Below are 25590 nucleotides of genomic sequence, written 5' to 3' on the forward strand. Positions count from 1 at the left end.
CAGTTCTTAGTAAAACAGCTCTTAGTACAGTTATACAGCAATATATTACTAATAAGTACATAATAATAGAGTTATTTTTAAAATAAGAAACATCAGTTCCAAAAAGAGGGCAAAAAAAAGGGGGAAAATTACCACTAAGATTAGATTTTAATCTTACCTGTCCAAAATATAAAGTAATAAAACTTGCCCTACAAACCAACAGGGTAGAAGTGACATAAGATACCGTATGAGAAAATGCCTCGTAAACGCTAATATGAGATCAAGACACTAATAGTTGTTACTCCTATGACATACCAATACTTGTGACCTGACATCTTGCCAACTAGAATACTGCCACCTTGTCATAACTACATAAAAAGAATAATTGCTATTTGCTCCCAAATACTGCAGAAGTCTAAGTCTAAAAGTTGTTCTATATATTACTGTATTCTCAATTTTTTAAAATTGGCAATTTAGATGTAGCAACTGATTTTTTCCCATAAACTCTAATTCTGATCAATCAAAATGATATATTCTATTTCCACAGACAAGTCCACATGGTGCAGGCCTCCATTCAGTACACTGGCCCTTTTCGCAATAGGATGCAAAGATACTAGAAACGAAGAATCCCAGAGGTAAACACAGGCCATACCAGTGTCAGAAATGAAGAAGACAGCTGATGCTGTGCAGACCACCCAGAAGGAAAGTATAATACCTACTGGTCCAACTGAGGAACCTCTGTCTCTGCTTCCAATCCTAACTCCCTCTGCAATGGGTTGTAGAAATAAATGCTGGAGCCAGAGGCACCAGGATGTGAAAAACAGCAATGTTCGGCACTGGTGGCTTTAATTTTAGGGTGGCAAAGACCAATGAAAGTAAAACACAACAGTAAATATCTAAATCACTACCTTCATTCTATCTGTGAAGATCTGGTTTGTGATGGAAAAGACTCTTGCAATTATTCTCTTCTACATTTGTTTCAAAGTGGCAAGGCGGGGTGGAAATCACAATAAATGCCAAACTTACAATTTTTGTAGCAAGGTTGCCTGAAGGGTTTTCCTTTTGAAAAGGCAATTGCCACTATGAGGTACTGAAAACTGGAAATAAAAAAAACTGTGGTATTTTCATAATTTTGTATATTATGTTCATCAAGTTCGGTTTCATTGTCTACATGTGAAGAATTCCAAAACAGGCTTCTTGTTGTATTACAAGCACTAGAACATATGCAAAAATGTTTGCATTAGTAAACACAATACTCATTTCCCAAAAGAAACCAATCTTACCTTAACTGCCCTGAATCACTACCATAACAAATAGAAATTTGGTGATATTTACAGCAAAAGATCCAACAATACCAAAATAACAGGCACAAGATTATTGGGTTTTCTCTTCAGTCAGACATCTCAATCACTTCAAAAATTAGAATCAAGTAAGAAATATTTAATAAGCCCCCCTCAGTTTTTTAATTTGGGGAGTAATTTTGGCAGAGTGAAAGCAGACAGACAATGGGTTTGACCCAAGCTCCATCACTTTTCAGTGCTAACTGAGGAAGTACTATTTACTCTCTCTCTGCCTACCTCCTCACTGGTAAATACTGGTACCTACATCACAAGTTTACATAGGGACTAGTAGGATGACTTGTGCAAATGCCTCACAAGTCACCGGTGCTGAAATGGCCCTCAATATTCCCCAGCTATGGCTCTCCCTCATTTCTACTTTCAGGTAGGCAGAACCATTAGGCACACACACAACTAATTATGAGAAGTCCCCAACAGCCATTACTAAAATATTAACTATAAACACAGGTAGGTGCTAACAAAATGTTAATCTGCTGCAAGTAAACTATGGAAAGCTTCTCACCTTTTATTCCTGTGTTTTCATGTACATATTAAAAAATTAATATTAATTAATTAAATTAAATTAATTAAATTAATATTAAATTTCTTTAAATCTTCTCAAATTTTTAAAGACAATATCTCGCAATCAAACTGGAAATAAATGTTTACATCTGAAAATTTAATTCCACAAAATTAACGTATATGTTTAATTAATTAAAACAATGTTATATGTTGTGATCCATAGAACACTAGCACCTAATTTATTTTTCCCCGTAAGTTTTAAAATGCCATTTCCTAAACTGGGGGAAGAAAGATTATAAGTACAAAATACTCTTTGTTTAGAAGAAGCCCCAGAGATTAATTCCAACTTTTTTATTTTACAGATAAGTAAGGCTCAGCAGCAAATTAAGAAACTGATCTAAGGTCCCCATCTTGGTAGTGATTATTAGGATTTTGCCTGAACATCTTCCCAAAGCCACAAGGAGTGACCGCGATAGACAGGCAAATACAGGCCAAATTATGGAAGTGTTTAAAGCAGTCCTCATGCAAATGTTATCTCAAAAAACAATCTCTTGGCTCACTGACACCTCTGCCTCCCAAGTTCAAGTGATTCTCCCAAACTGCTGGGATTGCAGGCAGGAGCCACCATGCCCAGCTAATTTTTGCATTTTTAGTAAAGACAGGGTTTTGCCATGTTAGCCAGGATGGTCTTGAGCTCCTGGTCTCAAGTGATCTACCTGCCTCAGCCTCCCAAAGTACTGGGACTATAGGTATGAGCCACTGTGCCTGGCACAAACTTTTATATAAACTTTTAAACTCATTTTTATATCATATATGTTGCACATATTTTATGTAGATTCTTACATAGACTGACCAACTTACTCTGATTGTGGATGCCACACTTCATACCAAGGTTGTTGCTTGACCCAAAAAAACCCCAAAGATTGAAATCCAATGGAGATGATAATCTGAGACAAAACGGAGAAGAGAAGGGCCCCAGATATAAGACCCGAAGGTGGTCTCTGTGGCACAAGTTCCTTCCAGGCAGGATTTAAACTCACTATATTAAAAATAAAAAGAAGAAAGGTTTGTATCTACATTAATCTGCCACTATAAAAGGCATAACTGGATTCTTTAGGAACTTTAAAAATTTGGTTTTGCCTCACAATTTTTTAATATAAAAACTCCCCCAAAAACTAAGCTACATATTGTACCATATTTAAATAATCTGTAAAAGTAAACAGTGTAGGCTTTTTTTGAAAAATGCCTCAGGAATAATTTTTGCATTTCTATTGAAATTCAGCAGAAACATTGACAAATAAAAATAAAACTAGGCCAGGGGTGGTGGTTCATGCTTATAATCCCAGCAATTTGGGAGGCCAAAGTGACAGGATCACTTGAGCCCAGGAGTTTAAGAGCAGCCTGGGCAACATAGTGAGACCCCATCTCTACAATAAAAATGTTTTAATTTTTTAATTAGAAAATAAGAAGGGCCCCAGATATAAATTTATTTTAATTAAAAAAATAGTAAAAATATAAACACAAGAACTATAAAGTTAATCGTCTCATATATTTAAGAGACCATTATTTTCTGAATTTTTATTTATTTATTTATTTTGAGACAGAGTCTTGCACTATCACCCAGGCTGGAGTGCAGTGCTGCGATCTTGGCTCACTGCAACTTCAGCCTCCTGGGTTCAAGCGATTCTCCTGCCTCAGACTCCCAAGTAGCAGGGATTACAGGCGTGTGCCACCATACCCAGCTAATTTTTTGTATTTTTACTAGTGACGGGGTTTCTCTGTGTTAGCCAGAATGGTCTCGATCTCCTGACCTCGTGATCCACCTGCCTCAGCCTCCCAAAGTATGCGAATTACAGGCATGAGCCACCATGCATGTTTCTGAACCTTTAATTGCAAAACTACAGTTAAAATAACACATACTTCTTCCTCTTGAGACATTAACAATGTTTGAAGCAATATAAACACAGCAGAAACATTTTTTAAAAAGGCTTTAATTACTTATTAAGGTGGTATCCACAAGTTTTCCACTATAAAGTTTCTATTTTTCAGCTAGGCATGGTGGCTCACACCTGTAATCCCAGCAATTTGGGAGGCCAAGGCAGGCAGAGCACTTGAGGTCAGGAATTTGAAACGAGCCTGGCCAACATGATAAAACCCCGATTCTATTAAAAATATAAAAATTAGCCAGGCATGGTGGCATGAATCTGTAATCCCAGCTACTCTGGAGGCTGAGGCAGGAGAATCACTTTAACTGGAAAGGCAGAGGTTGCAGTGAGTCGAGATCACAAGACTGCACTCCAGAGAGCCACTCTTTCTCAAAAAAAAAAAAAAAAAAAAAAAGTTTCTATTTTTCCTTTTTAAACTAGTACCTTGTGAAAAGATACTTTGTGAAAATTCTGCTCCTCATCAAATTTTCACTAGTTTTATCATCTACTAAAGATAAGTAGTTTTCAACCAAAGAATTATGCACCCCAAGGGAGCATCTGGCAATGTCTGGAGATATTTTTGGTTGTTACAATGTGGACAGTTACTGGAAGCTAGTAAGGAGGGGGCCAGAGATGCTGCTAAGCATCCTACAATGCCCAGAACAGCTCCCACAACAAAGAATTACCTGCCTAAAATGTCATAGTCTAATTCCTTCCATATTTATTAGTTAGCATTTACTGTAGGGAAGGGCTTTCCCTTCTCTCAATCAGATGGACTTGTGAATTTTCATTTGATTCAGGGGCTCACATCCCATTATCATCATTATTTACTTAGATGTTAATATCACCAATACTGGGACAAACCAACATCTTATGCCCCTTTATATGGTGCACCTGGAGGAACACACCATCACTTCTGTAATATTCCTGCCAAAAACTTACAGCCTGAGTCTAATGACAATAAATCAGGCAAACCCAAACTGACTGGCTACACTGTTTCATAAATGTTAGCATCAAAAGCCCCTAAAAACAAGACTATTCCAGATTAAAGAAGACTAAAAAGACATGGTAGCTAAATGAAATGTGTGGACCTGGATTACATCCTGGTTCTAATCTAGGAGACTAGGGGAAATAGGCAAAAAGGGCATTATTGAGACAAATGACAAATCTTGAATATGAGTTTTGGGCCAGATAATATTATATATATATTAATGTTAAATTTCCTGATCTTTACAACTTTATTTAGATATATAAAAGAATGGTTTTGCTTTTAGAAAAAATACACTTAAATTGCAAGAGGCAAAAGAACATAATGACTCCAAGCTTATTTTCAAATATTTCAGGAAAAAAAAACAGAACAATAAAATAAATGGGGCAAGATGTAAACAACTGGCAATAAAATAATATAATTACAAGGCATCTGGAGAAGTGTGAGCTATGTTACAATTGTTGATGTAAATTTACTAAAATCTAGTAAGTCACATCATAATTTCATATACTTTAAAGATTAATAACAAAACAAAATACTCACTTGTAAATACCACTACCAAAATGATTGCCAGATCAATGAAGAGAAACTGGAAGTCTCCTAGGTTACTTAAGATCTACAGAAGTAATTTTAAAAACATTATTAGTTTTCAGGAACTATTTTTATAGCACTGTCCCCAGGCTTTATTAATAGTTTGGATTTCCCAATAATGACAACTTAAAAATGACACTTGGACCTGCTTAAAAATTGAAATATATGTGTCTTTGAAGTTAATTAAATATAACATATATTTACAAATATTTGGTTTAGTACATTAGTATAAAAGGCATCTTCTTAAAATTCATTAAATAGGCCAGAAGCAGTGGCAGACGCGCGTAATCCCAGCACTATGGGAGGCCAAGGTGGGTAGATCACGAGGTCAAGAGATTGAGACCATCCTGGCCAACATGGTGAAACCCTGTCTCTACTAAAAATACAAAAATTAGCTGGGCATGGTGGTGTGTGCCTGTAGTCCCAGCTACTTGGAAGCTGAGGCAGGAGACCTGCTTGAACCTGGGAGGCAGAGGTTGCAGTGAGCCAAGATTGCACCATTGCACACCAGCCTAGCAACAGAGCAAGATTCTGTCTCAAAAAAAAAAAAAAAAAAATTATGTTCAATAAAAACCCCTAAAAAGTTTTTTGGCAAAAAGAAAACACGAACTTTTACTCAAAATATTCAACCTTGTAAATTTGTATCTTGAAGTTTCCTTAATACCTAATACCATCCCTTCTGATACTTTCTACAAATAGTAAAATGGGACAGTGTCAGCATGAGTCTTTAGGATGTCCGAACACTTTGATTATAAAATCTGATAGGGTACCTGTGGGCATCGCTATTTATACTTTTTCTCCAAATGCAAACCATTCTCCAAATTCAACAAACCACTGCTGAAACATCTTCTCTCATTCTAACTTGCAATCTGCTATTCAAACACAGTAAACTGATGGTCAATTTATAGGTACTACTCACATAAACTCAATTACTAATGGATGCATTCAAAATCAAACATATATGTTCAACATCTTAATTTACCATGCACATAAAGTGTTATCCCTGAGCACAATGTTAATACTCACAGAATACAGGAGAGTGACACTGAAGTACTGGATAATGCTGTACAATGCCATAAATTTAAACACACAGAAGGAGGTTATTAAAGCAGCACGGCCTTCCCTGTGAAAAGAAATTAAATGTTGGCATATGATGAAAGGCATTTTCAACTCTTTTTCCAAACCACAATTTTATCTTGACAGGTGAATGTCAACATTCAACAGCTACAACGAAATGCTTAGCCACCAAATGAGGAGTAGCAATCAGTTACTAAAAAGTTACAGCTCAAATGTGCTAATCTGCTAATATTAAACAAATTCAATTTTCTCTTCTGTATTACTAGGGCAAGATAAAAAGGGATGAGAATAATTTTAGTTTGTATTACCTGATAAGGTTTGGCACACAGGAAATACTAGGAGTTTTAGAGGTAAAGGGAGATGCCACCGAAGCTTCAAGCTCTGATAAGGAAATGCCTCCGTGTGCCCTCTTCAAAGCCTAATAATATTAAGAAAACTGGTTAAGTTTGGTGAATATGATTTAGGCTATAGTAAGAATTACAAAAGTAAATCACAAAAACTATACTTACACCACAATCATTTGCGCCATCACCACACATCCCAACAAAATAACTAAGAAACAAAATGTTAAGGTTTTAATTAATTTCTTAAACTACAAAACATTTAACTTATTGAGATTTTTCTATTACAATATTATAAAGCGCTAACACGCCAAGATTCCCCCAGTGAAATAAATGAATCTCTTCATGATATTGAACACATTATATTGTGTGCTGCTTTGCACATAGCACCAGACTGCAAGTGAAATGACCTAGGTTATTGTCCTATTTCTGTCACATTATTGACAAATCATTTTGGTGTCTCAATTTCCTCATCTCTAGAGCAAAACACTTGTGCCTACAGTCTTTAGTATACTACTTTTGAAGTTATCAGCAAAAAATTCTCCCTTAATGACATGAAACACAACTGTTTACTAAAATGATATATAGTCACTTCTATGAAGATAGAACGCCTGAAAGAAAGAATGAAGTCATAGGTAGTACCTGGATATTTTACTTTAGCTTAAGTATCTGAGCCTCTTTTAAAGAGGCACTTAAAGTTTTTGTGTATCTTACAGATCACAATTATATATATAAAAATATGAAATATTAGTGTAAGAAACATATAAAAATTATTTTTCTGATGCTGAAATGAAACCATAATTCATCAAAAAACAAACAAAAAAAGACACCAATACTTACTCAACATTTTGCAATGCTTCTATCAACTGTGTCTTCTGATCAGGTGCCATACGAGCAAACACAGTGCCATGCAACATCAACTGGGAAAAATAATGTAAATTTCTTAAAAATATTGTTCACGATGTATTCATGTGAATATATACATACGCCCAAATTACTTACCTTAGGAACAAGGTCTTGAAAATGCTCCAGTATCACTGAAAATGATTTTCCATTCATTGCAAAATGATAACGAGTCATTTGAAGATCCTCTAAGCTATCATGGACCAATTTAACTGGAATATCCTGTGTATGAGACATTGGGAACATTATTTAGACGGCCAAACCAGGTAAAACAATTCTATTTTAAACATATTTATTCTAAAACTGAATTCTTTCATTTGACATGTTACACAATACAACAAAAGCCTCACATTTATTCAAAGTAAAAAGAAACTCAATTAAATATGAGCTTCAATTTGAAACGATGCATGAACTGAGTATGATGGACCACCTACATCTTGTACCACTAATTATGTGAAGAGTACAATAAACATTTGGAATTCTTATACTTTAAAACTATGCTTCTCATCTCTGGCTACATACCAAATTTTGAACACTGAGATTTCTGGGTCTGCGCCAGTCCCAGTGAAATATCATCTCTGAAAGAACAGCCCAGACTTCTGTTTCATTTAGTTTTTGCTTTACTGTGTTTTAATGCATCACAGACTAAATTTAAACCAACAAACTTCAAAAGGGACAATTAATACTTGACATTACCTCTGAGTCAATTGCTGACGGATGACTGCACTGTGTGAGGGAGTCTGCATAATGCCAATTTATTTTGGCAACCTTCCCATCCTTTGGAGGTAATGCTTCAGCAATAATCACTTTATCCTGAGGTAGAATCATTCCACAGTCTCTGGCCACAGAGACAGCAGTCAACATATTGTCACCTAATTTTAAAAATATTTTAAATGTATTAAAATTAAAATGGAAACATGAACGTATCAAACAAGTACTTGCTGAGAATCTACTACGGTCTCCCTGACTGTGCTGCCAGAATAAAAATAATCTATGGTCCTTTCCTTTAGATTTAAAAACAACAAAACTGGAGCATACTTATCAAAAGCAGCCTCAAATAACGCAACCACGTATACGCTAACGAAAACGTCTCACCCACAATGTCTGAAGCCAAATACAATTCTCAGTCTTTTCCAGTCATGCACTATTTGTATCCACACAATACCTGGAACAGTGCTACACATAGAGCAGGTGGCTCAATAGATATTTACCCAAATAACTTTGCAGTGACTAGTGGTCTATGCAAGAACACAAGCACCATATCATAGAAAAGGATGAATTGCAAAAGCAAGACTATACAAAATAAAAAGCTAAGGAAGGTAATAGGAACAGGTGTAAATGAGAAGCGAGACAACTTGTCAGTCATGAGAAGAAAGAACAGAAAAGCAGCAAGGATGGGATCTTAAAGAAGAAGCAGGCAACGGTTTGTGGATCCCACTGCTACCAAAACAGAAGAGCGAGACATTTCTTTCCTCAATTCCCACATACTATTTCCAAGAATATCTTCCTATGACCTTAGGTACACAAAGCCATACTCTGGCAAGGGGGCCAAAAAAAAAAAAAAAAAGAGGATGATGAGGTACAGGTGATAAGCACCTTGACAGAGGAGACATAAGAACTAAGAATTACTGGGATGCTAAGAGACTTAGTTACCTTGAGTTATGTGGTAAAAGCATGCTATTAGATAGATCCCCGAGTCTAAAACACAAAAAGGTATACTGACTTTCTCCATATTAGTCTTACTGAACACATAAGTACCATAAAGTATCTTAAATCTAATTATCTGCTAAAAAAAAAAAAAAAAAAGAGCTACCACAATTTCACACAGCTAAGGAATAAGAGTTATGTAATATTATTAACAGTATAGTAATACCAGGAGAATCCCTTAGATGTGCTAGGGAAAAAAAAATGGGCTATTTCACTAGAATTCAAGCTAGGGTAATAAACAATATCTTACACATAAAAATGTAATTCTATCAAATATCTATTAATTATTTTCTATGTACTTGACAGTTCTAAAAATTGCAAAGGTCCTGAAAATGAGTAAAATGTATTCCTAACCCTCAAGAATCCTTTTTTTTTTTTTTTCTGGAGATGGAGTTTCACTCTTGTTGCCCAGGATGTAGTGCTATGGTGCATTCTCAGCTCACTGCAGCCTCCACCTCCTGGGTTCAAATGATTCTCCTGCCTCAGCCTCCCGAGTAGCTGGGATTACAGGCATGTGCCATCACGCCCAGCTAATTTTGTATTTTTACAAATACAAAATTTGTGGATGGGGTTTCTCCATGTTGGTCAGGCTGGTCTCGAACTCCTGACCTCAGGTGATTCGCCTGGCTCGGCCTCCCAAAGTGCTGGGATTACAGGTGTGAGCCACCATGCCCAGCCAAGAATCTAACACTCTAGTAGAGAAAACAAATCTACAAATAACACAAGGTACAATAAGTACTATAAGAAATATATAAAGAGATAAAAATGTGTACATTTTTACAGTGTACTTTTAATATTTCACTATACTTTCTATAAATAGGATTTGCTAGACGTCAAAAAGAATATGACAAGGTTACCTCGCACTTGGGAAAATATTAAGAGCTAAAGAGAATGCAGGTTGGAGCCACTATATAATTCCTGATTTTATAACTGATTATCCCTCAATATTATACAACTTGAACTCTGCCACACTCAATTTTTTTCTGTGTTCTTTTATAAAGTCTAACCTGTGACCATGACAGTGCGAATGTTGGCTTTATGCAAATCTTCAAGTACTGCAGGGGTTTCTTGCTTTAATTTATTTTGCATTATAATTAATCCCATAAAATCCATGTTGTTTTCGATTGCATCTCTGCAGAAAAAGAAGTTTTAACACAGAATGGTTTAGTCAAGAGAGTAAGCAATTTATGTATATACACTTAATTTAAAATATCTAAGTAATTAAAAATGTCTAAGTTATAAAGCAATTTTAAAAAGCTATCAATTAACATTTTTATATGCTGAATAAACCATGTGTGTTCAGGAGTTCAATATCTCTATATAATAACCATTTGGAAATGTATGTCACTAAACAATTCCAGTACTAAGGAATATTCACCTTGTGCTCTATCCAAAAATGTGTAAGCATAAATCTATTCTTTACTGCCCTCTACAACATATCCTAATTTAGATGTTAAGTGAAAAAGGAAAAACTGTGACTCAAGCACAATCAACAGTTTTCGTGGATTCATTATCAAGTCTCAGATCAGGTCTATAAAACAATTACTGATCCTGAAAATGTGACACAAGAACCATTAGCAATCCAACAATGAGATCAACTTGGGACCCACAGAGAGGTCTTTGAAAACATTACTAATATAGTTATCAAGATGTTGCTCTTTAACTAACTAAGTATTTACAATGGAGCAGGCACTGAGCTAGTCATTGGGAGATTAAAGACAAAAGGGGATGGTCTCTACTCTCAAGAAACTTGGGTGGGAAAACAGACATGCAACCAAAGAGATACACACAAAAATAATATGTGCTTTAGCACTATAAAAGAGAAGTCTGTTCAGTGATAGCCACATTCTTAAGAAATCTCAGGTTAGGCATGGTAGCTCATGCCTGTAATCCCAGCAGTGTAAGAAGCTGAGATAGGAGGACTGCTTGAACCCAGGAGTTTGAGGCCAGCTGGGGCAGCATAGTGAGACCCCTGTCGCTACGAAAAATAAAAAAACAATCAGCTGGGCATGGTGGCACGTGCCTGTAGTCCCACTCTAGGAAGGCTTGAGGCATGAGGATCGCTTGAGACCAGGAGGTCAAGTCTGCAGGAAGACGTGTTTGTTCTACTGCACTCCAGCCTAAGCAACAAAGAGAGACCCTATCTCAAAAGAAACAAACAAACCAAAAACACCTCAACCTGCCTTAATTTTATCATAGAAATTTTTTGCTCAATGGGGAAGGAAGAGAATCTAAGGTCAGAGACTAGAATTTCAGACTTGGAATCAAATGATTTTTCTAATAAAATTCCAATAAAAGTTGCTTCAAGTATATACCTATGAAACCTAAAATCTTTTGAAACACATAATTTCTAACAATGGGTGGTAAGAACATTAGAGAATAGTTGAGAAAATTAATATAAATGAAACTGCTGGTGGAAACAGCAGGAAAAAGCCTTGAAACCTGAAATTGTATTTCAAAGTGCGAAGCTCTATCCATGCGACGCTACTGTGTCAAAAGTACTAAGCCATTTTCCTTCAGGCGCTAGTTTCTGGCTTCAGCTGGTCTCCTAACTCTCTCTATACCATATGAATGATACAGGTCATGGAAAGCTTACCCTCTAGTTAGTGAATAGTCCAATATTCAAGATACAAAAGCTTAAGCTATAAGGGAAATGCTAAAATCTGTTCCTACAAGGTGGAATAGGAACACAGAGGTGGTCTCGGTGGAAGGGTAAAGAAGAAACGGAGTAGAGAAATAGAGGAAAGTTAACAAGGAGGGACAAAGTATTCTCAGCACAAGGAAGAGTCTATCCAGTGGCATGGAAGGATATCTGAAGATGACAGTCTCAAGAACTATCGACAATTCAATTAATTCGTTTTTAAGGGGGAAAACGGCAAAAGGCATCCATTTTCTTATCCCCTAGCACCCTTGCTAGTATGAAGCTATAAACTAAGAAGAGATTAATGTGTCCTTAGTAGGAATTAGGATATATTATATACATTTGTGGTTCCTGAGGTTTTTCTTTAAAAAAAAACAAAACTCATGTTTAGACCACCTCCACCAAATAGGCAGAATTAGCAGGACAGCCAAGTGATACTCCTTTCTGCTTACAAACTGCTAGGTACATCATGAAATATTCCTAAACAAAAATGCTATCCTGAAAGGTAGGTCTGTATCAGTTACAGTAAAAGTGACAATCCTTGAATGTGACACTGGTGATGTCATTTGACAAGGGGGGAATGGGGAGAGTACTGGGGATTTGGAAGCAAGTGGGGTGGGAGAAGCTTAGTTACTAGGACTCAACATTATATTCTGATCAAATTGGATCCACCCTCTGGGCAAAAGTGAGATCAACTGGAGAAAATAAACTTCTATAAAATTACATTTACTATTCTTGGAATGTGCCTGACACACAGTGGGCACACAATAAATATTTAACAAATTGAAAATAGTTTTCAAAGGACTTTAAGTAAAAAACATATGGTATTACAATAACATAAGGAAACACAGGTAACCAGTCAATACAGAAGGATCACTTAAGACCAGGAGTTTGAGGCCAGCCTGGCCAACATGCCAAAAACCCCGTCTCCACTAAAAATATAAAAATTAGTCGGGCACAGTGACACATGCCTATAATCCTAGCTACTTGGGACCATGAGGCACAAGAATCGCTTGAACCTGGGAGGCAGAGACTGCAGTGAGCTGAGACTGCGCCACTGCACTCTAGCCTGGATACAGGGTGAGACTGTCTCTCAAAAAACAAAAACAAAACAAAACAACAACAACAACAACAACACAAAAAAAACAAACAACCAAACCAACCAACCCAGAATGAAAGGAAACTAGGCAGTGGGGAAAATGTACTTTTACTTCAATCACCTAAAACAATATTATATATATTTTCATATATTCAATATTCAATAAATACTCAATTACATGCAAATTACTGTGTATGACTGATATAAACATAAATGATAATGACTGGAAAACCTGTGTAGGAAAGCTGTTCAATCTTACCTGCTAATATTCTGTACTTTATGCCATGTCAGTTTTGACTCCAATTTTCTGTGTGCAAGAGCAATCACACGGAAGCCCTGTTTAGTGAAGTCTTCCAAAACTTTCTGAAAGTCGACAGGAACTTTTTAAAAGAAAAAGTAAATTTCATTGTTAAAATTGCTAATACAAGTTGACGCAAATACCAGAATTTTATCCAAAGCACAGATATTTGCTCACCTGTTTCAGGTTTACAAAGACTGGCAATGACCTCGGGTGCTCCTTTCATGTAGGCATCCATTTTCTTATCCCCCAGCACCCTTGCAACCACACTCATGCGTTGCAAAGCAGAGGAAAATGGAAACTGGCGCACAATTCCTATCTCATAAATAGCCTATATAATTTCAAAAGATGCACAAAGCACTTATTATCCTTAAAGAATCAAAACAAATACACTTAGGTAACAAGTCAACATTCTTCACTTACTGGAACAATCCCTATTGCATAAATAGACTATATAATTTCAAAAGATGCACAAAGCACTTATTATTCTTTAAGAATAAAAACAAATATACTTAGGTAACAAGTAAACATTCTTCACTTACTGGAAGTTCAAACAGCTCCTAAAAACGAAACAAAACAAGAAGAAATAGTACAGATTAACTCTATTAACGCACTAAAGTTAGAAAAAGTTTATTAAGCTTCCAAAAAACATTATTTGGAAAAAAAACAAGCAACTGTTTTTCAAAGTCTGGATTCAAGATTCCTTCTATACATACTACTTCCCATTTTTAAAAAGTATGTTCTTAAATATTTTCAAATGTTCTGCTATCCTGAAAATATTAACATTTTAAAGTACTAAAATAAACTAAGGGGTGCAAAAAAGTGTACACGTCACTTGTTTGCAACCCTTATTAAAAAATAAACTGGTCAGGCACAGTAGCTCACACCTGTAATCCCAGCACTTTGGGAGGCCAAGGTGGGCGGACCACGTGAGGGCAGGGGTTCAAGACCAGACTGGTCAACATGGTGAAACCCTGTCTCTAGTAAAGATATAAAAATTAGCCAGGCATGGTGGAGCATGCCTGTAATCCCAGCTACTCAGGAGGCTAAGGCGAGAGAATAGCTTGAACCTGGGAGGCTGAGGTTGCAGTGAGCTGAGATCTCACCACTGCACTCCAGTTTGGGTGACAGAGCGAGACTCCATCTCAAAAAATAATAATAAACTAAGGGGAATATATTTAAAAATTCACCTAAAAGTAAAGCTTTTCATATATACTTTTTAATTAAATTCTAGGAATATAGATGCAATATAAGAGGATTAACCACCATCTATATAGATCACGAGGCACTAAGCTGCTCAGTAAATAGGAAAGAAAGTGATAATACTGAGAATTAAATCTCAACATTTTTTAAAAAATGTGTACAACATACTAGAGGTGTAGTTTCTGATAAATGCAGTTAAAATATTCAAATATCAGTATAAGAGTTAAATAAAGGACTTGTGCCTTTCTCTTCTACCAACATTTCAAAATGAGAATTAAATGAAAGTAAGCAGGCTGAGTACAGTGGCTCACACCTGTAATCCCAGCACTTGGGGAGGCCAAGATGGGAGCATCACTTGAGCCCAGGAGTTTGAGACCAGCCTGGGCAACATAGCAAAACCCTGTCTCTATAAAAAATAAAAATTAAAAAATAAACATAAGTTAGCACCAACAGTTTTATCTAGCTTTAAGTGATTTCTCACCATTTCTTGGTTTCCTGCAGGGGTAGATTCAGGAAGCAATTGTTTGGGAGGACGAACCACTGTGGGCATAATCCGATTATGAAGTGCTGTTTCTTCTTCAGTTGCTTCTTCCAGAATCTGGGAAAACAAAACAAAACAAAACAAAACAAAAAGTACTGCTTCATAAAATTGAATTCATGGTTCCATTTTTAAATGGAACATTATGGTCATTTTCAGTAATTTTTTTTAAAAATTATGTCCAAGGAACTAATGAGCACTACTGGATCACTAACGTAAGTAAAAGAAAATATCAACAAAGCTGGTGAGTTAGATACCTAGCAACCAACAGGAGAAGGGTTGCTTCATTCAGGGTCAGAAGCAGAAGAAATAGAAACTTCTCTCACTTCACCCCTAAAACTTGGGTCTGGAGACTAGCCCTGCAGAAAACAAATGGTTCTTGCAGTCCCCAGAATTTTCAGTCTCATCCAGTGATTCCTTTCTGCTAATAAGAAGTGATTCAAAAGTACAGAGAGCTCAGACATGGTTAACAGAACCACTGCGTCAAGAACAGCTGAAGTACGAAGATCTGAGTTTAAGAGTTTTTCAGCTTGAATACTTCTAGTTAAGCTACTACTTTTAAAAAAACCTTTTTGATGAAAAACGTTCAAAGAAAAACATTAAACACACATACAAGACACTGTAACTGGAAGGATCAATCGATGAGAAAATGATAGGGAACTGTGAAAAATGAGACAATTTTGTACAATTCTAAGACAGCTTTTTTCATACTTTAACAAGTCTAAAATTGGAATGCATCTTATATGACATCAGTCGCATCACGTCACAGCTGTGACTGGCTAGGCAAAACCATTTCATTGATAAGTAAGCTCTGGTATAATCAAGTATCAAGGCAACTCAGTGCCAACAAAATACGCCATTATACAAATTTTCTTAATCAATTTTTTTGAAGATCCACAAACACTGAACATTAAACTCTACTGAAAAATCTATTCAGTTGGAGAAAGCTTACAGAAGAAAGATAAATCAGCCCATTTTTGTTATTTTCTCTATAAATGATGTGAGGCCCCCTTTAAGGAATTAAATTTCAAGAGTGTTTACCCTGGACTTTCAGTAGTTGGCAGATGGAGCATTTACCTAGTCCCCCTCTCCCTCCCTTTCAAAATGTGGGTAGGGAGGGAGGGAGGTGGGAAGGCAGGGAAGAAGGGAGGAAGGATCCTGTAAATGTAAACAGAAAGCAAACCTGAAGGAAGGGATTTCAAATATGGAAACAAAAGGCAAACTGGAACCTATAGAAGGATACAAAGGTGAGGGAAACAGTAGCCCAGAACAAACACAAGACACCAGGTGAGACAGGAACATTTAACAGCCAGAATCGCTGAGCGAAAGGAAGCCAAACAAAAAACCAGAGTCCTCCTCTCCTCCAGAGACATAAACTGTATGTCTGACAGGAGTAAAGGCTGCTAACATGAGGGTGAGGATTCCAGAATACAAAGCACCACATGTGCAAGCATGGTGAGAAGGGGTGAGGAAAGCAACAGAAAGACTAACTCTGCAACTATTCCTTTGAAACTTCAAGAACCCCTGTTGATAAGACACACAGCAAGCACCATCTCCCACCTCCCCCCACAACAAGCCTTCCTGCTCAGAGGGACACTTCTCAGAAACACTAACATACATATGGGGGCAAGGGTAAAATGCTAAGTAGCTCACTGCAGCTATACAGAATTACCAAAACAGATCTTCATTTTTATATTTAAAAAGTGCCATCCAGATGTACAACAAAAACCAAAACATGAAGGAGAGACACCAAGCATGGCACAGGGGCCAGAGGGGACCCTAACTCCAGAGAAAATAAATAATTCAGAAGCCAGAAGAGAACTCTAAAATTGAACTGTCTTTGTATTTAGAAAAGAACTGAAGGCCAGGTGCAGTGGTTCATGCCTGCAATCCCAGCACTTCAGGAGGTCGAGGCGGGTGGATCAGGAGTTTGAGACCAGCCTGGCTAATAGAGTGAAACCCCATCTCTACTAAAAATATGAAAATTAGCTGGGCATGGTGGCACGTGCCTGTAGTCCCAGCTACTTGGAAGGCTGAGGCAGAAGGATCACTTGAACCCAGGAGGAGGAGGGTGCAGTGAGCCAAGATTATGCCACTGCACTCCAGCCTGGGCAGCAGAGCAAGACTCCATCTCAAAAAAATAAATAAAATAAAGAAGAACTGAATGCTGTAAAATGGTAACAACCAGAGACCATAAGCAGGCACTTAGAAATTAAAATTGTCAATGGCAAAAAAAGAAGGAATTTACAAACAAACAAAAACATGTGCATGTGTGTGGACACAGTAAATGGTAAAAAAGAACAATAAAGACGTAGGACTTTATACTCCTTTGCCTGTGGCCAAGAAATTATGTCAGTTAAGATCATCTTACTGGATTCTGGCCTACCGCTCCAAGTTGCTGACTCCTGGTTTATCTTTTTTTTTTTTTTTTGAGACGGAGTTTCACTCTTGTAACCCAGGCTGGAGTGCAATGGCGCAATCTCAGCTCACCGCAACCTCCGCCTCCTGGGTTCAGGCAATTTTCCTGCCTCAGCATCCTGAGTAGCTGGGATTACAGGCACGCGCCACCATGCCCAGCTGATTTTTTGTATTTTTAGTAGAGACAGGGTTTCACCATGTTGCCCAGAATGGTCTCGATCTCTTGACTTCGTGATCCACCCGCCTTGGCCTCCCAAAGTGCTGGGATTACAGGCGTGAGCCACCGCGCCCGGCCCACCCCTGGTTTATCTTACACACAAAGCAGGAACCTGGGCTGGTCAGCCTCTAATAAAGGTGTTGTATAAAATGGGTTAACTAAAAGTTACTTTTGCATGATTTTTAAAGTATTTCTCCAGTGACGTATCTTTAGAAATCATATAGTTCCTTTTAGGGTACAAGATAGACTGTCGTTAAAACAAAAAGCAGAAATAATCCTTCCATGAGGTAATTTAATTTTTACTATTATTTTCCTAAAGTTATTTGTATTTTAAAATATTTGACTTACCCATCCGATGGCTTCAAACATTTTCAAATCAAGTGGATCACCAGAAAGCACTCCTTCAATTTTTGTAAGTGAATGACAAGTAGCCATACAAGCAACAAACTGGGATTTTACCAACATCTCATTGCACACATTTTCTTCTGGTAAAAGAAATCTAAGCAGAAGATATAGTGAATTAGTTTCATAAATCCTAAGACTCAAGATAATATTTTAACAGGGCTTTTCTGGTTTTGTGATTTAAAAAAAAAAAAAAAAACATATATATCTTTTCAATCCCAAACTGAGCTCCTAAGAAAGAGAAATTGTCAAGTGCCAGAAATACAGGGAAAAGAAAAGCAGAGGAGTGTGAACTTGAGCTGATGCTATGGCTGCTGGGGGAGGTGAAGGGAGGGGGCCATCTCAGTAAACTAAGAACTTGGGATTTAATACCCAGAAAAGAACAGGAAACAAAGTCTGGTCCCATGCGAAGTAGGGAGCTGGTACGGAAAGGATCCCTCTGATTCAGGAAAGCCAGTACTCCTGAAGAGCTACATGGTCTTATGAAAAGGGCAGATGAGAAAAAATTCAACCACAGACCTAAAGGCATTAACTATGAATAAGATTGTCTTTTTTCTCATCCAAAGTCCAAGAAAATAGCTAATACCTGTATAACATTCAATATGTACAAGGCATTATGCTAATAACTTTATATATATTGACGCATTATCCTCACACCATACAAAGGTGTTTTATTGTCCCCATTATGAATGAGAAAACTGAAGCAGGGAGGTTAAGTAACTGTCCAAGGTTACATAGCCCATAAGTAGCAGAGCCAAGGATTAAAACACAGGTTGTCAGGTAAAGCTTGTATGACACCGCTGAGTACCACTGGGGCTCTTAGCCAAGCAAAGTCTAAATTTCTCCAGAGGGAAGCTCAAAGAAAAATTCAGTTAAGAATGAGTCCATAATTTAAAGATGCGCTAGCAAACAATTCACCAAGTGTCAACAGACATAACAAAGAATTAGAATCCTATAAATTTGGCCAGGCACAGTGGCTAATGCTTGTCATCCCAGCATTTTGGGAGGCTGAGGCAGGAGGATCACTAAAAGCCAGGGGTTCAAAACCAGTCTGGGAAATATAGCGAGACACCCATCTCTACTTTTAAAATTAAACAATAAAAAAATAAAGAATTCCTTAAGATTAACAGAATGGCAAATCTGAACGAATGCAAAAAGGACATTTTAAAACTAGACTTAGAAAAAGAATAAGACACTGTAGATGTGAGAGGTGGGTGGGAGCAGACTTGGAAAGAACCGAGTGAACTGCACGTGGTTCAGACGGAGGGAAAACAAAGCACAAGGAAAAGACCCATAATGGAAGTAAAAGAGGCCTGAATATTTTCCAGAATTTATGAAAAACATGAATGCATGAAATCAAGAAGCAACATGAACCCTATACAAATAAAAATATCACAATGAATCTGCAGAAATTAAAAGTGAAGAAATATTCTTCAAGCAACCAGAGAGAAAAAATATTACTAAACAGACTAACATTAGCACCAACTAAGAAAAGGTATTAAGAGAAATGAAATAACACCTTCATACTATTGAGAGAACACAAGCGTCAAACCTAGAAATCTGTACAGTTACACTACCACCCGAGGGTGAAGTGGGCTGCTCTGCCTATGAAGTAGCCATTCTTTATTCCTTTACTTTAATAAACTTGCTTTCAGTTAAAAAGAAAGAGTGACAGTGAAACAAAGTGAATGAATGTAGTTGCAGAAGATGGCAATTTATACAAGATGCAATGGTTAAGATATTTGTACACCTAAGAAATCTAAGCATGCAGACTGTCTAAGACCAAAATCATAATCATAAAATATTACCCAACAAATACATATAGGAAAGGAGGGGAATAACCGAAAGTATTTTACAGTCCATAGGTTTGTTTTGGGGGGGAGCGATGGTTAAAAGGCAGTATTGACACCCGTGAACTTTATACCCTAAGTATAAATACTGATAATGTAAGAACAAGCAGTATACAATTAGGATGTATAAACTGAGAAAATGAGAAAAAAATGAGAATGTGAAAATGTGCATATAAATTGGGGGAGCATTGCTAGAAATAATTTCAAATATGTCTGAATAAATATGATCATCATGGCACAGAAAGACTGAGAAGTAGACAGGTGGCAAAACACATACTAGGCAAACAGACAAAAGAAAGCTGGTGCAGAGCTATATACATTTATGACAAAAGAGAATTTAAGACAACATGCATTACTAGGGACAAAAAAGGTCACAATGGGACATCCTATTTGGCAGGATATAAGAACTCTTGAAATTACATTAGCCAAACAATACTGTCTCTCAAACTATGTAAACCAAAATTTAGCAGACTTTTGAGGGGGGGAAACAACATACATAAAACTACAGGAGTACAACATCTTCAAAAAGCAACAGAAACAGAAGTAAAGAGATGAGCCGAAGACTAATGGGATACATTTTCAATACACGGTATTAAAAACGATTACTATCCAGAAAATAAAAAAGACGTCTAACAAATACATGATAGACTTCACAACACATTAGAAAAATGAGGCTATAAACACACAGAAGAATTCTAAATGACCCTCCCTCCAAAAATGTGAAAAAATGCTCAATTTTATAAGTAACGAGAAGAATGTAAATAAAACCACAATGTAATACTCATATGCATCCATATGGCAAAAATTACAGGTCTGACAATATTAAGTTTGGCAAGAATGTGGAGCAAAAAGATCTTTATCCACTGAGAGAGAAAGTATAGCTGAAGCTGTGCCCATGCTATGACCCAGCATTTACATTTATAGGGATCTAGCTTACTGAAACTCAGCCACATGCCTACAAGGAGTTGTGTGTAAGAGTTTTAACTGCAGCACTATTTGTAACAGTGCAGAGAAAAAAGGAGAAAAAAGAGACTTGCCCCTTACCAGAACAGACAAGGTTTAATCATACAATGGAATAAGACAGAGCAGTTAAATAAATTAGATCTGTACATATCAACATGGATAATTCTTGAAAACAAGGTTTGGAGAGGGGGAAAAAGTAGTGAAACATAAGTACAGTATATCATTCATGGATACTGATTTATTGATAGATTTATATGCAGTAAAAATACAGAATATGCAAAAAATAATTTCAGAATGCCAGTAGGAACTGGAGAAGGGACAGAGGGAGACTTTGGCAATTTCTAATATCTTAATCTTCTAAAGGAAGAGATCTGAGGCAAATATGGTAAGATGTCCACTGTTCAACCCTGGTGTAGGTACATAGTTGTCTGTTATATTACTTCCTCTATGTTTGAATGTTGCATATGTCAAAATATTTATTTAAAATAAACTATCAAGTCTAACGAGTATTTACCGTGTATTTTCCACTCGTTGAATCCCCCAAAGATCTAAACCATCTTCAGTTAGAGTTCCAGTCTAAAAAAACAAAGCACACATGCACAAAGTATGGATAATGCCTCAAAAAAAAAAAATTAATAAAATAAAAATAAAAAACAACCACACAGCATTAGAAACTATACTACATATAACACAATGGAGTTCTGCAGAGTTAAAAAAAGAAACAGGCAGGATCTCTGTATACTGATACAGAACGGCTTCTAGGACTTATGGTTAAAGTGGGAAAGCGGCTGCTAACAATGCTTACAAGTCTTCTACGTAAGGGGAGGGGGGCATATATTTATGTGCTCGCACTAACAAAAAAAAAAAAAGAAAATCAGTGGAAAGATGCACTAGTTATCCTATCTTATCAATAATAAAGGATGCCTATCAAGGAATGAAGGATTGCTGTACAGGGAGAGCCAAGAGGAAGAAGTTAAAGTATATCAGAAGGAACCAACTGGCCAAACCCACAAGGTAAATGACCTGGTTTCTTCAACAAAATAATTGGGGATAAAGGGTAAGTAAAGGCAATTGTTACATGTTAATTGTAAGCAATGTAATCCCTGTTTGGATTTTGACTGAAAAATCAGTTAGTAAAAATTTGAGATTTGAGGAAATCCCAACTGGATATTAAAAAAACTAAGGAATTACTAATTCTGGTAAACGTGATAGTGGTATTTTAAATGTCCTCTAGATATATACTGAGGTGGTTATGGGTAAAATAATGTGTGATAGTGTCCCCTTCGAAATGACCAGATAAATAAAATAAGACTGGCAAAGTGCTGATAACTGATAAAGCTGGATAATGAGTAAATGAGGGTTTATTACACATGCATCTTTTCTCCACTTTTAAAATTTTAGTAAGGTTTCCAAAAAAGACAAGCATAAGTGAAATTTTTTGAACAGATAAATATGAAATAATAGTGAAAGTGACATTTTTTTTAACAGAACATGTTTCACATTTTTTTCTGTAATAATGAAATGCACAAAAATCAAATTCGTATCATATCAGTTACCCAGAAGGGTTTGACAGGAGGTTTTTTTGGTCAAAGTTTACTTTTCAGAAAACTTTAAAGAAAACTAATTCCAGCTCAGGAAAGGAGAAACCTTTCTAAAAGGCAAGATATACGTCACACAGGTACATAATTTGTCATTTTCACATAAAATCAGTGACCTTCATAATTCTGAAACATATTCAGCAATATCATACAGCAAACACTAAACATACACACTTAAAAGCAATAAAATCATAAAAAATATATATGTTTGGAGCCTACTGTATTAACTAAGAATTAATATCTAGAAACATTAAAGATCAAGTAATCTTTACTACTACTGCTAATAATACTACTGGACCTAATTCTGGATATAATCAAATTAACTGCAGCTTTGAGCAAATAAGCAATATCCAAAATATTAAAAAGTGAGAAAATAAATAAAGCATGTCCTTGAATAACATTGTTTTGTTAGTCTTTTTTATAACTTTGATGGGAGGCAGTGGTGGGGAGTGCTGATGCCCAGCAGAGACCACTATCTACATGAAATTTGCATGTTCTCTTCCTGTCTGCATGGATTTCACTCCAGGTACTTCGGTTTCCTCCCACATTCAAAGCTACACAAGTTAAGTGAACGAGCACATTTGAACGGCCCCAGTCTGAGCGAGTGTGTCTGCATTCTGTGATACAATGGCATCCTGTCCAGGGCCCGGCTCCTGCCTTGTTTCCCTAGTTGCCGAGACAGGCTCTCACTACCCATGAGCCTGAAATAAAACAATCAGGTAAATAATTATCTTACTTGTTTTTTTTTCTTTCTTAATGTACAGCTCATATTTATTTTAATGATTAACATCAGAAGTGTTTTAGAAATTCAGTGATGTTTCTGTGACCAAAGCATGGCCTAGGAACTTAAATCTCGTTTGTATCAATTAGCCTATAGTAAAACTGGTTTCATTTCATTTAAAGTTGTCGTCTCCAAGAACCTATCATTAATGTTAAGTGACAACTTAGGGTATATAAAAATGATGCATATACCAGATAAGTTGCGGAAAAGGAAAATTAGAGGAACATGACAGAAGGTGTACAAATTTGTTGACAAAGAAAATTTTAAAATACCGATCTAAACATTTAAAAGCCACAAAGTAACCTTTGAAAGTAACTATGAAACTGAACCAACCTTATCAAAGCAAACAAGATTCAGCTGTCCACAAATATTTATTCTTTGAGGACTGATACAGAAAATACCGATTTTTTTCAGTCTTCTCTGAGCATACACAATACCAGCAGTCATCGCAGCAGGAAGTGCAGGTGGCACGGTGATTGTAATAATATCAAGAGACTCAATTATTATTATCCCAATTTCTACCTGTAATTAACACAAAAATAAATGTCAAACTCCCAATATTATTTACTAATTTAATATGGGTATTTCTTTAGTGAAAATCTGTAAGTCATTTTCAATTGTCTATTTCATGTATGTGTATGAATGTACGTATCTATTAACTATTTATAATTTTTTTCTTCAGATATTTCTGCAAAATAAAAAAGCTCAATGGATTACAGAATGACAGCTACTTTTAAAAGAAACTTCTCATTTTCATAGCCCTGCATACTTCACACATGACACACTTCAAAGCGAGTCAACAAGCTTTATCAGCTACTGACGCATCACACACACACACCTTACTGTGCCAGTCGCCACTTCTGACAACCAGCGCCTTATAATTAAAAATCATTTTAACTCTGTATATTACATCTCAGAGGTAAAAAAGAGAAAATAAAGCTTTTGGTAAGTATGCGGGTTTTTTTTTTTTTTTTTTAATTAACTCACAAGACCAAGTAAAAGACCATCTAAACCAGAGCCATCCAAAAGAAATGTCCTTTACAATGGAAATGTTCTGTAGCTGGGCTTTCTAATATAATAGCTACTAGTCTCATGACTTTGTTAGCATTAAATTAATTAAAATTAAATTAGCCTAAAAGTTTACTTCTGTCGGTCTCACCAGCCACATTTCAAATCCTCAATAACAACTGCATGTGATAAATAATTGAGGTTCAAACCCCATTAAGAGTCCCACATACATACCTCATTTAAAATGCTATTAATGATAGTGTAGATAAACCCAATGCCAGCAACTGCTACAAGACATAGTAGAAACAAGTAGGCATCTCTGTAGAGTTTAAAATCAGTTGGTTTGGGATACAATATGGAACGAACCAGCTGTCCTTTGGAAGTACTAAATCCTTTCAAAAAAAAAAAAAAAGAATTATTTATATTTTTAAAAGAAAATGAGAATTATCTCCCAAAACAGAATCTCTTTTTAAACACTCAGTAGGTATCGAACATGCTGAAATATGCAAGAAGAGATTAATTAAGATGATTCCTACCTGTTCTAACAACTATGGCTTTGACAAGTTCTCCGGTGTAGAAACGAGTCTGAATAACTGTTGTCCCACAAAACAACGTATGTCGTTTATGTATTTCTGGATTATATAATTCGTCTCCTTTTCCTTTCACATCCACTGAAGGATTTGGCAAATTAGTCTTTGTCACTGGAACACTTTCTCCTTAAAAAAAAAAAGTTAACAAATTATTAAACAAAAGCACAAGAATCAGTATCAAACATCAAAAAATATTAAATTGTTAAATATTTTAAATGCTACCATACTTGAATCATTAAGAGTTGTGTATGTGGATAAGGGCTTAATTTTTTGTCTGCCAATTTCTTCACATAGAAGTATCAAATATTATCTCCCACAATAATTCCAGAAAGTGATTGCTGACTCAAAGGTATTTGCTTATACTTAGAAACAGTTGTGTTGTTCAGTTCCAAATAATTTCAAAAAACATTAAGTAGTTGCTACAGTCCCTGTACTTGTTTTCTTATCTCTAAGAACTAATGGTAACAGTGGAAAGCACTTTACCTCACGTACATAAGAGATGTGAAGGCCTACCCCTGGATCCACCCCTGATCCACCCCTACACACACACAGAGAGAGGGAAGGAGGGAGGGAGGGAGAGAGAGAAGGAGAGGGAGAGAGAGAGAGAGAGAGAG

The 25590-nt window shown here is 36.3% G+C and overlaps 1 protein-coding gene across 6 annotated transcripts in view; it reads right to left on the reverse strand.

Annotated features, from left to right (window-relative positions):
- The window catches only part of ATP13A3 (ATPase 13A3), a 103829-nt gene that overhangs the window by 20572 nt on the left and 57667 nt on the right, over nucleotides 1–25590 (reverse strand). For all 6 annotated transcript variants that reach the window (XM_037733476.1, XM_017514609.2, XM_037733477.1 and 3 more), the window contains 19 exons: nucleotides 24923–25102; nucleotides 24621–24778; nucleotides 23712–23900; nucleotides 21514–21575; nucleotides 18133–18283; nucleotides 15093–15209; nucleotides 13951–13968; nucleotides 13586–13739; nucleotides 13370–13490; nucleotides 10378–10502; nucleotides 8360–8535; nucleotides 7763–7885; nucleotides 7601–7680; nucleotides 6929–6971; nucleotides 6728–6837; nucleotides 6369–6465; nucleotides 5295–5367; nucleotides 2700–2877; nucleotides 1006–1193 (listed from right to left, as the gene is read on the reverse strand). In XM_037733476.1, coding sequence (XP_037589404.1) covers nucleotides 1006–1193; nucleotides 2700–2877; nucleotides 5295–5367; nucleotides 6369–6465; nucleotides 6728–6837; nucleotides 6929–6971; nucleotides 7601–7680; nucleotides 7763–7885; nucleotides 8360–8535; nucleotides 10378–10502; nucleotides 13370–13490; nucleotides 13586–13739; nucleotides 13951–13968; nucleotides 15093–15209; nucleotides 18133–18283; nucleotides 21514–21575; nucleotides 23712–23900; nucleotides 24621–24778; nucleotides 24923–25102 — 2343 coding nt within the window. The remainder of the gene's footprint in view (nucleotides 1–1005; nucleotides 1194–2699; nucleotides 2878–5294; nucleotides 5368–6368; nucleotides 6466–6727; nucleotides 6838–6928; nucleotides 6972–7600; nucleotides 7681–7762; nucleotides 7886–8359; nucleotides 8536–10377; nucleotides 10503–13369; nucleotides 13491–13585; nucleotides 13740–13950; nucleotides 13969–15092; nucleotides 15210–18132; nucleotides 18284–21513; nucleotides 21576–23711; nucleotides 23901–24620; nucleotides 24779–24922; nucleotides 25103–25590) is intronic.

Source organism: Cebus imitator, unplaced genomic scaffold (assembly GCF_001604975.1).
Source record: "Cebus imitator isolate Cc_AM_T3 unplaced genomic scaffold, Cebus_imitator-1.0 Scaffold529, whole genome shotgun sequence".
Lineage (NCBI taxonomy): Eukaryota > Metazoa > Chordata > Mammalia > Primates > Cebidae > Cebus > Cebus imitator.